Source organism: Dama dama, chromosome 22 (genome assembly GCF_033118175.1).
Source record: "Dama dama isolate Ldn47 chromosome 22, ASM3311817v1, whole genome shotgun sequence".
In the NCBI taxonomy this organism is placed as follows: Eukaryota; Metazoa; Chordata; class Mammalia; order Artiodactyla; family Cervidae; genus Dama; species Dama dama.
In genome coordinates, this window is record NC_083702.1 from 28952074 (window position 1) to 28966698 (window position 14625).

At 39.0% G+C, this 14625-nt stretch overlaps 1 protein-coding gene across 5 annotated transcripts in view; it reads left to right on the forward strand.

The window, feature by feature from the left end:
* Positions 1–14278, forward strand: part of PLEKHA5 (pleckstrin homology domain containing A5) — a 251906-nt gene extending 237628 nt beyond the window's left edge. For 4 of the 5 annotated variants that reach the window (XM_061125099.1, XM_061125095.1, XM_061125098.1 and 1 more), the window contains 6 exons: positions 5065–5274; positions 6130–6270; positions 6743–6867; positions 8537–8682; positions 10292–10397; positions 12768–14278. In XM_061125099.1, the coding sequence (XP_060981082.1) occupies positions 5065–5274; positions 6130–6270; positions 6743–6867; positions 8537–8682; positions 10292–10386 (717 nt within the window). In that variant the 3' untranslated portion in view covers positions 10387–10397; positions 12768–14278. The remainder of the gene's footprint in view (positions 1–5064; positions 5275–6129; positions 6271–6742; positions 6868–8536; positions 8683–10291; positions 10398–12767) is intronic. The other variant, XM_061125096.1, reaches the window with a different exon arrangement.
* The last annotated feature ends 347 nt before the right edge of the window (positions 14279–14625 follow it).

A 14625-nucleotide genomic window follows, 5' to 3' on the forward strand; every position in this document is an offset into this window, starting at 1 on the left:
TTTATAAACTATATAGATGCCAGGAGAAAATACTTGCAATTTATCAGACAAATTCCATAATATATAATGAATGAATATAAATCAGTTATTCATAGGGTTTCTTTAAATGGAAACTGTACAATAGTCATAATTCACAAGTAGATGAAAATGGCTCAACTCTGATGATCATTTTTAAAGTGCTGACTGAAACCCCAATGAGATACTCTTTCTAGTTACATGGGAGAGAAAATGTAAAAATTAATAATATTTTGCATTTTAAAAGAACAAAGTAGATTTGTGTAATATAATTTGGAAAAGGAAGTTTCAGAGAGACAACACTTTTTCACAAACACAGAAAACTAGGAAGAATACATGTTTGTTGTGTATTACTAAAAATAACAGTGCTAAAGTAGCCAACATCCTAATCAGTATCTAGAATTTACTCTTTTTAAAGGGGAAGGGATAGTTAGGAAGTTTGAGATGGTTCTATACAAACTGCTATATTCAAAATGGATAACCAACACAGACCTATTGTATAGCACATGGAACTCTTCTCAATGTTGGTGTGCCAGCCTGGATGAGAGGGGAGATTGGGGGAGAATGGATACATGTATATGTATGACTACATTGTTCACCTGAAACTACCACAACATTGTTAATCTGGCTATACGCCAATACAAAATAAAAAGTGTAAAGTTTGACAAAAAGGAAAAATATATATATATATACTTTTTTTTTCCTGCAAAAACAAATGTTTTCATTTACAAGTAAATGAGAAGCATGATCATTTCTGCACTTTCATGCTTTTCAGTTTTCATTTCCCTTTTAGTTTCTACATGAACTCTTTTAAGATATCCTCTACAATAGAATACAGTTCTAGAGCTGTGACGGCTGCCCGGCAGACACATTTCATTTTTTTTTTTTTTTTTTCCACATTTCATTTTTATTTATTTATTTTTTTGACTGTGCTGGGTCTGCACTGCTGCATACCAGCTTTTCCTTTGCTATGCATGGGCTTCTCTAGTTGGGGCACACAGGCTTTCGAGTACACGAGCTCAGTAGCTATGGCATACGAGCTCAGCTGCAGTATGTGGGATCTTAGTTCCCCAACCAGGGATCGAACCTGGCTCCCCTGCATTGGGAGTGTGGAGTCTTATCCACTGGACTACCAGAGAAGTCCCTGCAGACACATTTAGGTTGCAGTGGAGAGAAAATGATCTTGGCTGTTATCCGGGTATATTGCTTCTCACTGTGCACCTAGTTGCTCATTTGTGTCTGACTCTTTGTGAACCAATGGACTGCCAGGTTCTTCAACTGCTTAGTCACAGAAATACTTAACCTCTGCCCTGAGTTCTTTCCAAAACTCTAGCAACTCCACACCACCATCCTAGTCAGTCTTTAGTAGTTGAGTCCAGAGGACACAAAACACCTATGCACTCTCTCCTGTAGATCTTCCGTTCAGTTCAGTTCAGTCAGTCAGTCGTGTCTGACTCTTTGCGACCCAATGAACTGCAGCACGCCAGGCCTCCCTGTCCGTCACCAACTCCCAGAGTTTACCCAAACTCATGTCCACTGAGTCATTGATGTCATCCAACCATCTCATCCTCTGTCGTCCCCTTCTCCTCCTGCCCTCAATCTTTCCCAGCATCAGGGTCTTCTCAAATGAGGCAGCTCTTCACATCAGTTGGCCAAAATATTGGAGTTTCGCTTCAACATCAGTCCTTCCAATGAACACCCAGGGCTGATCTCCTTTAGGATGGACTGGTTGGATCTCCTTGCACTCCAAGGGACTCTTAAGAGTCTTCTCCCACACCACAGTTCAAAAGCATCAATTCTTCTGTGCTCAGCTTTCTTTATAGTCCAACTCTCACATCCATACATGACTACTGGAAAAACCATAGCCTTGACTAGATGGACCTTTGTTGGCAAAGTAATGTCTCTGCTTTTTAATATGCTCTCTAGGTTGGTCAAAACTTTCCTTCCAAGGAGTAAACATCTTTTAATTTCATGGCTGCAATCACCATCTGCAATGATTTTGGAGCCCAAAACAATAAAGGCAGCCACTGTTTCCACTTGTGGAAATAGCCACTTCTATTTGCCATGAAGTGATGGGACCAGATGACATGATCTAAGTTTTCTGAATGTTGAGCTTTAAGCCAACTTTTTCACTCTCCTCTTTCACTTTCATCAAGAGGCTCTTTAGTTCTTCTTCACTTTCTGTCATAAGGGTGGTGTCATCTGCATATCTGAGGTTATTGATATTTCTCCTGGCAATCTTGATTCGAGCTTGTGCTTCTTCCAGCCCAGTGTTTCTCATGATTTATTCTGCGTATAAGTTAAATAAGCAGGGTAACAGTGTACAGCCTTGACATACTCCTTTTCCTAATTGGAACCAGTCTGTTTTTCCATGTCCAGTTCTAACTGTTGCTTCTTGACCTGCATACAGGTTTCTTAAGAGGCAGGTCAGGTGGTCTGGTATTCCCATCTCTTTCAGAATTTTCCAGTTTATTGTGATCCACACAGTCAAAGGCTTTGGCATAGTCAATGAAGCAGAAATAGATGTTTTTCTGGAACTCTCTTGCTTTTTCGATGATCCAGCAAATGTTGGCAATTTGATCTCTGGTTCCTCTGCCTTTTCTAAAACCAGCTTGAACATCTGGAAGTTCACAGCTAATGTATTGCTAAAGCCTGGCTTGGAGAATTTTGAGCATTACTTTACTCGCATGTGAGATGAGTGCAATTGTGCAGTAGTTTGAACGTTCTTTGGCATTGCCTTTCTTTGGGATTGGAATGAAAACTGACCTTTTCCAGCCCTGTGGCCACTGCTGAGTTTTCCAAATTTCCTGACATACTGAGTGAAGCACTTTCACAGCATCATCTTTTAGGATTTGAAATAGCTCAACTGGAATTCCATCACCTCCACTAGCTTTGTTCATAGTGATGCTTCCTAAGGCCCACTTGACTTCACATTCCAGGATGTCTGGCTCTAGGTGAGTGATCACACCATCGTGATTATCTGGGTCATGAAAATCTTTTTTGTACAGTTCTTCTGTGTATTCTTGCCACCTCTTTTTAATATCTTGTGCTTCTGTCAGGTCCACACCATTTCTGTCCTTTATAGAGCCCATCTTTGCATGAAATATTCCCTTGGTGTTTCTAATTTTCTTGAAGAGATCTCTAGTCTTTCCCATTCTATCCTTTTCCTCTCTTTCTTTGCATTGATTGCTGAGGAAGGCTTTCTTTTCTTTTTTTTTTTTTTTTTTTTTTTGAGGAAGGCTTTCTTATCTCTCCTTGCTATTCTTTGGACTCTGCATTCAAATGGGTATATCTTTCCTTTTCTCCTTTGCTTTTCGCTTCTCTTCTTTTCACAGATATTTATAAGGCCTCCCCAGACTGCCATTTTGCTTGTTTGCATTTCTTTTTCTTGGGGATGGTTTTGATCCCTGTCTCCTGTACAGTGTCACGAACCTCTGTCCATAGTTCATCAGGCACACTGGCTATCAGATCTAGTCCCTTAAATCTATTTCTCACTTCCATTGTATCATCATTAGGGATTTGATTTAGGTCATACCTGAATGGTCTAGTGGTTTTCCCCACTTTCTTCGATTTAAGTCTGAATTTGGCAATAAGGAGTTCATGATCTGAGCCACAGTCAGCTCCCGGTTTTTGCTGACTGCATAGAGCTTCTTCATCTTTGGCTGCAAAGAATATAATCAATCTGATTTCGGTGTTTACATCTGGTGATGTCCATACATGTTTAATCTCTAAAATTTCTGTTATATCAAATAAGCTAAAATTTCCTTATGACAGTTATTGGTGTACTTAGTAAGAAAGTGAGAAGTAAGAACTGATTGTTTAATGTGACTGATATTTTTAAATCATTCAGTAAATCATAAAAGTGAACCAGACCCAGAGGAATCGGGTGGAGAGGGAGGTGGGAGCGGGGATCGGGATGGGGAATACATGTAAATCTATTGCTGATTCATGTCAATGTATGACAAAACCCACTGAAAAAATAAATAAATAAATAAATTTAAAAAAAAAAAGTGAACCATGTAAATGTATATATATATATACACACACACATGTATATAAAATACAGCCATCTGATTTATAGAAAATAAATTCGTCCATAGTTTTATTACTGCCCACAAACTAAGAATGTCTTCTCTACCAGCCTTTTCACAGTAAAAAAAAATGTGTGACTTGAAACATTACATTTTTTATTATAATAAAAGAAAATTACTAAGGGACTTCCCTGGTGGTCAAGTGGCTAAGACTTCACTCTCCCAGTGCAGGGGGCCCAGGTTTGATCCCTGGTCAGGGAACTAGAACCCACATCCCACTATGAAAATCTTGTGCAGCATAGAAAAAAAAAAAGCTAGTGATATTTAGAAGCTATGCCTCTTTTTTCTCCTAATTTGAGTTTTATACAATTTCCCATTTTAGAACTGAGGTAGGATCACTTCAGAGCTGCCATACCCTTTGGTATTTTTTTTAAAACAAGCAAATACCTTCCTTAAGTTCCTCTTTTCTCCTCTACCTCCCACCTCTCTTGCTTTCCATCACTGCTCATGCATCAGTGCACTCATAAAGTAATCTGCCTTTCTGGTGTAATGTAAATGACATCTAAACCTGCCACTTTTGGTTTTGCCAACAAAATAAATGCATTTTAAAATGCGCTTTTTTTTTTAATTAAAAAAAAAACTTTTTATTTTTGTGCTGCATCTTCTTGCTTCTTTTTCCAAGGGCTTTTCTCTAGTTGTGGTGATCAGGAGCTACTCCTCACTGTGGTGCATGGGCTTTTCATTGTGGTGGCCTCTCTTGTGGAGCAGGGGTAGTAAGGCCTGCATGCTTCAGCAGTTGCAGCTCAGGAACTTTAGAGCAAGGACTTTTGTGGCACAGTTGCTCTGTGCCACGTGGGATCTTCCCAGACCAGGGATTGAACCATGTCCTCTGCATTGGTAGGCAGGTTCGTATCCACTGTGCCACCAGGGAAGTCCAGTTTAGAACTATTTTTTATTTTAACATACTTTCAGAAGTTGCCCTGTATTCAGGATTCGTCTGTTTGTTTTCAATTTAAAGGAACGACCAAGAAGTGCAGTGGAACAGCTCTGTTTGGCTGAAAGCACTCGACCTAGGATGACTGTGGAAGAACAAATGGAGAGAATCAGAAGGCATCAACAAGCATGCTTAAGGGAAAAGAAAAAAGGATTAAATCTTATTGGTGCTTTAGACCAGTCACCCTTACCAAGTCCTTCAAACTTAAGGGAAAATCCATTCAGGATTACCCAGGTATATATATCAGTTGTTGTTACTCATTCTTGTGGGTAAATCTAATATCACTTGAATCTTACAATCATAGAGTTACATGGTAGATGGGTTTTTAAATATTGGAAACATAGATAGTTATATTAGTTAACTCTTATGATATGCCAAGACAGCTTAGTAAAATGGAAATAGCCCTGGGTTCAAAAAACCTGGGCTAAATTACTTGTTGCCCTCCTATTGGTTGTAAACTTAATCTCCTCTACTATAAATCAAATAAAGACACAACCTGTCCTGTATATGTCACAGAAATACTAAAAAGATAAGATTTGCTTTCAACACATGTAAACTGCCATGTAAGATAGTCCCCATTCCCCTCCCAATAAAATGTGCAGTATTACGTATCCTCATTTAGCCTGACCTAAATTATAGCGGGGGAGAGCTTCAGAATAAAAGTTGTACATTGCAGCACATCTTAACTTCAGTCTTATAAAGAGACAACATTCCATCTCTTATTATTTGTTTGTTGGTTATCCTGATTCATAAATCAGAGCAGACTAGGGAGCCTTTCCAGAGGCTTCAGTCGGCCGATCCCTGTTTGTTGATGTGGACTCACTGAAGGTGCCTCCCCATCATCACGGAAATCTCCTCTTAGTGTAGTTGGAGAGCAGGCATTTCTAGGAGAGGTTAACAGTTAAGTAACTGTACATTCTACACATTATCAAATAGATGATTAATATATATAAGATGCCTCTGTTATTTCTCATAAGGAAACCTTGCAAATGAAAGGCCAACTTTAAAAACAAAATTAGCAGGTACTACCTAGAAACTACACATACCTGTATAGTATGAATCTAAAAGTACTGCCTATCTGTTGAACAGGCTCGAAGAAAGGATGATAACTCTAAGGACCTGGACGCTGCCATCAGAGAAAATGACATGAAGCCAAACCGTGACCCTCCTGCCACAGACACTGTTCAACTAAAAGAAGCTGAACCTCAAAATACGGATTTCAGCGAAGAGGTAGAGAGATGATTTTAGGACACATATTCCAAAGGGATAGATTTTTTAAGATGAGATCAGGTGGGAAGGTTGAAGATAGTTTTGTGTGGCATTCTGTCACAGAGGATGCAGATCTTAGTGAAATGACAGGTTTCATGTAATTCGATCAATATATTCAGCCACTTCAAAAACTGGGTTAATTGAAAACTTAAAACATGATCAGTCAAGGCTAGAATAAATTACCATTACTCCAATTAAAGAATCTTTAATCCCAAAGCAGCTAGCTAATGGCAGTGTACTTTTTGTCCTTCTGATGTAGGAAAGGATATCACTATTTTTAATATACTTGATTTTAAAATATATTTCAGTAAATATTTGATATGGTGTTTAATAAACTTTTATTTGGGAATCATTCTAGATAATTCACTCATATAGCAAATATGGTAAAAAAAAAAAAATCATTTGAAAAAGCAAATTTTTCCTTCTTCCATAGTTTAAGAAAACTGAAAATGTTTTTTCTGAAACACTTTTCACACCTGAGCCAAATGGAGTGAATTCTGAGGAAGTGATGGATAAAGAAGGAGACAAAAAAGAGATGCCTGAGCATGTGCCATACAGGTAATAATTAGAGAAAACAAACAAGCAGACAAAGGGATCATTCATTCACTAAATTAAATTCACCTGCTTAAAAATGGTAAACTTCATGGTCAGAGGTCTTAGATGCCACTCCCAGAATCTACATACAAGCTGTAAGATCTTAAGCAAGTTACATAACCTTCCTAAATGCAAGTACCTCACCTGTAAAAATGAGGGTAATAGTAGTAACCATCTCACAAGTGTGTTGTAAGGATTAAATAAGAAAATACAAGTATAGCACTTAACTCTGTGCTAAACACCTAGGAAGTGATCAATAAATACCTTTTAAAAATTTTTTTAGCTTTTTATTTTATACTGGAGTATAGCCGATGAACAGTATTGTGACAATTTCAGGTGGACAGCAGAGGGACTCAGCCAGACATGTATGTGTATCCATTCTCCCCCAAACTCTGTTCCCAACCAGGCTGCCACATAACATTGAGCAGAGTTCCCTGTGCCATTCAGTAGCACTTTGTTGGTAATCCATTTTAAATATAGCAGTGTATACATATTGATCTCAAACTTCCTAACTATCTCTAGGCACACAAGCTGTAGCAAAGTAAGCACCTTATCGTTGTCTGTATAATGACAGATGTTGATCAGCTGTCTAAGCTGTCTGATAAGCATTCCAAAAATTATAGTGATTTTCTGTTTATTTTTTAACTGTATTTGTTAACTAGCCTTTTTAAATGTATAGCCTCAATCTCACCCTCCATAAAAACATTCTCAGTGCTGGAAAAGAGAAATACTGTGTTTTCATGTAGTAGGGGTGCCTTTATCTCTGAAAAGAATAGCAGAAGTGAATCTGGGGTCTTTTAGTTTGTGTTTTGTTTCATTTACTCATTTAAATATTTTTGGCTGCACTGGGTCTTCGTTGCTGCTCTAGGGCTGTCTGTAGCTGCTCTGAGCAGGGCTCCTCTTTGTGGCGGAGCTCGGGCTTCTCACTGCAGCGACTTCTCTCGTTAGGGAGCGTGGGTTCTAGGCTTGTGGGCTCAGTAGTTGTGATGCACAGGCTTAGTTGCCCCGAGGCATGTGGGATCTCCCTGGATCAGGGATTGAACCCATGTCTCCTGCCTTAGCAGGCACGTTCTTCACCACTGAGCGAGCAGGGAAGGCTTGGGGTGGTGTGTTTTAGATTAAAGTAAACATTAAGGGACTTGTCAGGCAAATATAATCAGACTTCGTTTGGATCCTGATTTAAACAAGTAACTCTTATGGTGTTATAAAGCAGTTGAAATCATTTGAATACTGACTGGATATCTGATGGTATTTACAGATTGAGTGATATGTCCTTAATCTGCTTGAAAATAATTTGGGGAGCAGGCTGAGGGTTTAGAATGAAACAAAATTGACAAAATGTGGATTTAAAAAAAATTTGAGCAAAATGTTAGCAGTTGTGAAGTATAGATGGCGACATCGTTTCTGTGAAGATTTTCCATAATACTAAGTTGGAAGAAAAAACTTGCATTCTAATATAACAAATTTGGGGGACTTCCCTGGTAATCTAGTGGTTAAGACTTCACACTTTCAACACAGGGGGTATGGGTTCAGTCCCTGATTGGGAACCTAGGATTCCACACACTCTGCAGGCAAAATAATAATAATAGATTAAAAAATAACAAATTTTAAAATACCTTTCTATTTTCATTAGCCCTCAAGAGGAGTCACAGATCCCAAATCATAAACCAGAAGGCCCCCCTGCAGAAGATACAAAGGACGATACTCATGAGCAGGAAGAAAATGTTCTTTCTTACGAACTAACTCCTGAGGCTTCTAGAGGAAATCAGACAATGGCAGGTAAATATTACCCGTTTCCTAACCGCTGCTTCCTCTGAACCTCTGAATTTATTTGCCATATGGAGACTCTAGCAAGGGGGCTACTCGGGGACATCAGCTGCAGACTGAGAGGTCTTCGCCTTCCCACACCTGCATGGTCAGGAAGACTGCTGCTACTCAGAAGCCCAGGGCCAGTCCTGTCTCAGCAGCCAGAGCTGCCCTCTCTCTGACTTGGACGTCACTTCCTTCTTTTTGTTTGTTTTTTTAATCTTAACCTTAACACATACCTTAAAACTTTTTTCTAAGAAGGTCTTTTACTACTTGGAAATTTTACCTATTTCTCTGACATTGCATTCCCAGAGTATTCATAAACCTCTCCCCCTCTGGGAACCCTGGGAGATTGAATATCTAAACTATTAATAGTCGAATGGATTTACTTACTTAGCTCCTACCATAATCCAACCTCTGATAGTAAGTCCATGTCTCTGATAGTAAAAGATCATAATCTCTATAGCATGTCCAAAAAAAATACATTTTTGTCTATGCTATTCTTTTATACTTTCTGGATTCTTCAAAATCTTTTTTCTTTTTTAATGATTTTTGGCAAGGAAAGGGGGTAGGAGACTCATACCACTAGTATAAATCATCAACTTTCCTTCTCAATAGTCCATAAGCAAAATCTATTCTTAGTAATCCTTTCTCTGCCTCCCACCCGCCACCCCTAGTCTTTTTGCAGAAGGGTAAGCACAATGAAATTCAATTACCTAGGACAGTTCTTAAGAGCATTTTCTGTATATTATATACCTGTAACATGGAAATGTATATTATCAGCCATGTTCCTTTGTAACCAATATGAAGCACTGTCTTTTCCTTGTCTCTTATCACTTTAAAGGTAATGTGCATGGGCATTCTCATTTTTTACAAAAAATTATCATTGGTCACATCAGGTTATTCTTATGGCAGGTCTGGGTTAAAGGGGTATGTGTGTGTATGTGTGTGCTCAGTCCTATCCCACCCTGCAACCCCATGGACGGTAGTCAGCTAGGCTCCTCTGTCCATGGGATTTTCCAGGCAAGAATACTAGAGTGGGTTACCATTTCCTACTCCAGGGGTCTTCCCGACCCAGAGAACAAATCTGGGGTCTCTTGCGCTGACAGCCAGATTCTTTACCACTGTGCCACCAGAGAAGCCCAAAAGGCTATGTGGGTGTATTTAAACCACAACACTTAGACCATCTGTAATATTTAGCTGCGTGGAACTAGAAAAGCCTTTTAAAGTGAGACCCAAAGGGTTAAGTGACTAATAGACACCTGAAAATTAACCTTGAAAGAAAAAATTTAAAAAGGAGAGAGAATTCTTCATTTTTTTTCCAGTTTCACTGCAATATAATTGGCATATAACATTATATAAGTTTAAGGTGTACAAGGAAGAAGAATTTTTAAACAGTCTTCAAGAGACATTTCATCCTGAATAATTAGCTGTCAGAATAGCCAAAATGCAGAAGCGAAATGCAGCTAATAATTCCTTCCCGACACATGTTCTGACCGTGCTGGGACCCCAGCGTCAGGATTTTCGGCCCCAGGGGTGTCTGCGGGGTTTGACCCTGTCCCATTTTCTCGGTGTGTTCCAGCGCAAAGCCTGCCTCCGTCTCCCGGCTCCTCCGCGTCACCCGTCCCGTCCGCGCAGCCGCAGCTCACGGAAGGCTCCCACTTCATGTGTGTGTAGTCTCACGACAAGTATGTCGTTTCCTTTCGATTCTGTGGTTCGCCGTTAAAGTTGTCAACTTGACTTTTATTCCTTTGTTGTTTGAGTGACCAAAACCTGCAATGAGTTCTGTCCTGTGTATTAGTGGTAGTTGGCAGAGCAGGTAGACCAAGCATTTAACCCATGGGCAGTAGAACTTTTCCAACATCAGCCCTTCAGTGATGCGCTCCGTGACCGCATTTTCCCTGTCTCTTCTTTAATCGTCTGTAAAAACAGCCAAACTCGGAGGGAAGGGCCTGTGCCAGGACAGGCCCCCTGGTGTTTTGCAGCTGTGCTCCCAGCTCATGGTTCCTTCCACAGTCAGGTCTGAGTTCAAGTCATTACATTTTGATCCAGAAATGTTTTTCACAGTCAGGGTGACGTATCTTCCATATTGACAGTTTGCTCATTATTTTTAAGGATTACGAGAAGGTCACGGTACAGCCAACTAGATATGGAATCTAAAACCTTTGAAGATCCATCAGAAATTATTTCTAAATACTTTTAAGTCAGTAAAGTAGTTATCTAAAAATCAGGAGTGGGGACAGGGAGGAGGGCCCTTTCTCGACCAGTATTCCTTTGACCACAATTTAGAACTGAGAATAATTTTCTAAGGTCCTTTTTTTCCCCCCTTAATTTTATGCCTTTATTTTTGGCTGTGCTCTATCTTTGTTGCGGTGCGGGCTTTTCTCTAGTTGCAGCAAGTGGCGTCTATCTGTAGTTGCGGTTCATGGACTTCTCGTTGCGGTGGCTTCTCTTGTCGCAGAGCGTAGGCTCCGGGGCTCACAGGCTCCGGTAGTTGGAGCTCCCGGCACTAGAGCTCAGGCTACATAGTTGTGGTGCTCAGGCTAGCTGTTCTCACAGCATGTGGGATCTTCCTGGATGAGGGATCCAACCCGTGTCTCCTGCATTGGCAGGTGGATTCTTTACCCCTGAGCCACCAGGGAAGCCCCCTGAAGTCTTACTTTTAAACTTTATCAACAACTGGTGCATTTTATGTCAATTTTGTACTTAGGTACTTTATTTTTCAGAAAAGCTGTGAGGTATAGAGCGAGCATTTTATGCCTTTTTCTGCACTTTTTTCCCTCCCAGTATCTGCCAGATCTTCTAATGTTTAGTGTCTTAGGATTACCACCTATTTGTGTTAAACAGTTAAAGCTATGAAAACACCTACAGATTTTTTGAGCATAATTATAAACATATTCTTTGATTTTTGGATTCTCAAAATAAATGACTACAGACACTAACTTGACTCAGTTTTTCATCCAGTAGCGCTCACATTTTCTAGAATCTACTTCCATTCACACCTTTTTTGGTAGAAGCTCTAACCTATGTCCCTTTTTTTTTTCAGCCAGAGGATTTATGTTTAACTTTCTTGTATCTATAACTTATTTGAGATCATGTCTGTCTGGAGCCCGGAAGAGGCTTCGCTTGTTGTCATTTGGATCTCTGCAGCATTGTTGTCCTTTCTGGGGTTGTAAACCCCATCTTTGTTATAGTCTTACTTGTATCTTTCCTCGGTCACTCATACATTTAAACTTTTAATACATTCAGAAGTGGCAGTTGCCACTAGTGACAGAATAACACCAAACACAGGGATAATAAGCATTATGTTCCCTTGATGCCGCCTGTGCGAAGAGTTGATCAATGGCCTCTGTCATCTTGGTGACATGTACTCTAAGAGCCACTCTCATTATCTTTTGGTTCAATAAACAAGTTACAACTCACTGTACTCAGACCATTATGACAGTAATGTTTATAGTTAAAACTCGAATACATGGCCAGGTTCCTTAAATTGTTATTACTGGATTTTGTTTTGTTTTACTTTTGTCCCAAGAACCACTGGCGTTACCTGCTGGCTTGAGATCCAGGGTTTGCTGGATATTTTCTAACCTTGTGGCGTGCAGTCATCACAACCAACCAGCGGCATTCAAGCTTGCGTTATTTTACAGTCCATCTTCTCATAAGTGCATGTGTCATTTTCTAAACTTTTTTTTGGCAAGACTTAGGGAGGTTTCACACAATAGAGACACCACTGTGTAGGCAGCTTGATATAATACTACATATTTTAGTAAAGTTGTGCAGATCTCTGCTTATTTTGTCAGTCTTTTGAATTCAGCCAGAAGTTTGGGTCCTTTTTTCCATCTGAATTGCAATTTAACTGCATTATGTTTCTTTGCTTTGTGAATTAAGCTTATGGAAATGAAGAGAAGATGTCCTTCAATGGTTATTATGTTTTAGGATTTTCATGGCCATGCTTGTCAGTTCTTTTGTTAGAGAATGTCACCCTCAGTTACTTTAGGAAAGGTTCATTCATTAACTTTGCAGATGTCAAAGTAATTTTCCTTCTCTGTATTTTTCAGCTATACTGACTTCTGCTGAAACCATTCAGAGCTGAGGACATGGACCTTTGGCAATGTGAGAAGATATTGTACAGTATATTTTAAATCTATGAAATTCATAGTTCTGATGCTTTTGGCCACAGAGCATCGTTTTATCACTTCTGGAAAATGTTTATTCCAAAACAGCTTTAATGGCCCATATGTACACTCAAGGTTCTGTAATGTAATCTCAAGGTTATTACTCTGACACCAGCTTGCTGCTATGATTTCAAAGCACATAAGTAAAGGTGCTTCTTAGTGTGCGGTCTACAGCCAGAGCTTACGTAGTTGCTGATCTCCAGGTTTTGTTTCTAAAGTCTGGGTGGATTTATATTTCTTTTCACTTTTCAGTACAGAAATTTAGTTATTATTTCCAGTGAAGCTTGTTTTCCTTTTTTTTTTTTTCCTTCCTCCCATTTCAGCTACTGCAATGCTTTGTTTCACACTTGATTTGTAAAAATTTTATATATATATTTAAAATGTGCCATTTTATTATTGCTAAGTGAAGTATGTCTCGTTTCCTGCTCTAATTATTTCTCAGTCAGATTGCATTGTCAGCAGTTACTGCCACACTCTTGTCAGCTTAAACACAAATGTTACCGCTTACTTTTTCTTAAAAAGCAATTTAAAATGTAGGTATTTTGAAGTACTGGGCTTCTACTTCATTGGACTAGATGTGTACAGCAATAAGCAGGTTTTCAAATCCAGTACTTAGTTTGTGTACAAATGTAATTATGTTCATTGTGTATATATTATACAATGAGCACACGTAATGTAAGTATTAAAGGCTACTTACTATTGTTTAAATGCAAATGTTCATATCTCATTTCTTTTTTATCATGTTAAATAAATGTTGATGTTCTTAAATGACTTGTGTTAGAATTTTTGCTCTTCCCAGGTGAAATGGAAAGTCTGAGACTTTAAGAGACTTCTCAATGAAAAAGTAGTCTGTTAATCTCATTGCAGACAGCACCAGAAAAGAACTGTATCTGTCGTCCAACTCAGCTCTCCCATGTCGAAGCTGAGAAACTTGAAGCTCAGAGAGAAAAACTGACTTGACCACAATCACTTTACACTTAATGACAAAATCTGCACCAGAATAAAGTTTCTCTGACCTTTCAACACCAGTGGGCAAATTTAGTTTTGTCAAGTCTTCTGTACCTACTTCCTCTTTCCGTTGGTTTTGGTGTCATAGAAAGTAGCTTCTAGTATCTATAATCTCGCTCTACTTAGGGATTGGATTTGGAGTGGGGGCAGGGGCAGCAAGTTACTTCTCTGACCCGGGTAAAGAGAAACCGTTTCGTCATCATAAGCAGGACCCTCAGAGATCGTTTTCTCTTACAACACATTCTCTGCAGATGTTCACGCTCTTCAGAATCAATTACATTTCCTTCCCTGTATAACCTTTTGTTCAGGCTATATATTGTTCCCAGAGTACAAGGAAATGTGATGCTTTGGGATTCCTATATAACACGGTTGAAACTAAATCGACACTGGTCAGTCTTATTTTTTTCATGCTGTGTTAAAGCAGATTTAGATTTAATTTAAAATGCACATGTATAAGAATTCATCCAAACAGAAACACACAAAATGAAGTGCAAATAGATACGGTCTGTAATGTGAATGAAATGTGAATGTCTGTAATGTGAATGAAAAGAGAGGTGAAAATGGGAGAAGAATGTATAGCTCTGTCTGTCCATATAAACATGATTACATTGTTACCTTTTTCTGAAGATGGCTTCTCAAAGGAAATAGTCAACAGATGATGATTTCCCTTTAGTCATGATACAGAGATTGTTGTCAAGTTTTTATGGGTATGTTGAGGTTGAAAATTGATGTT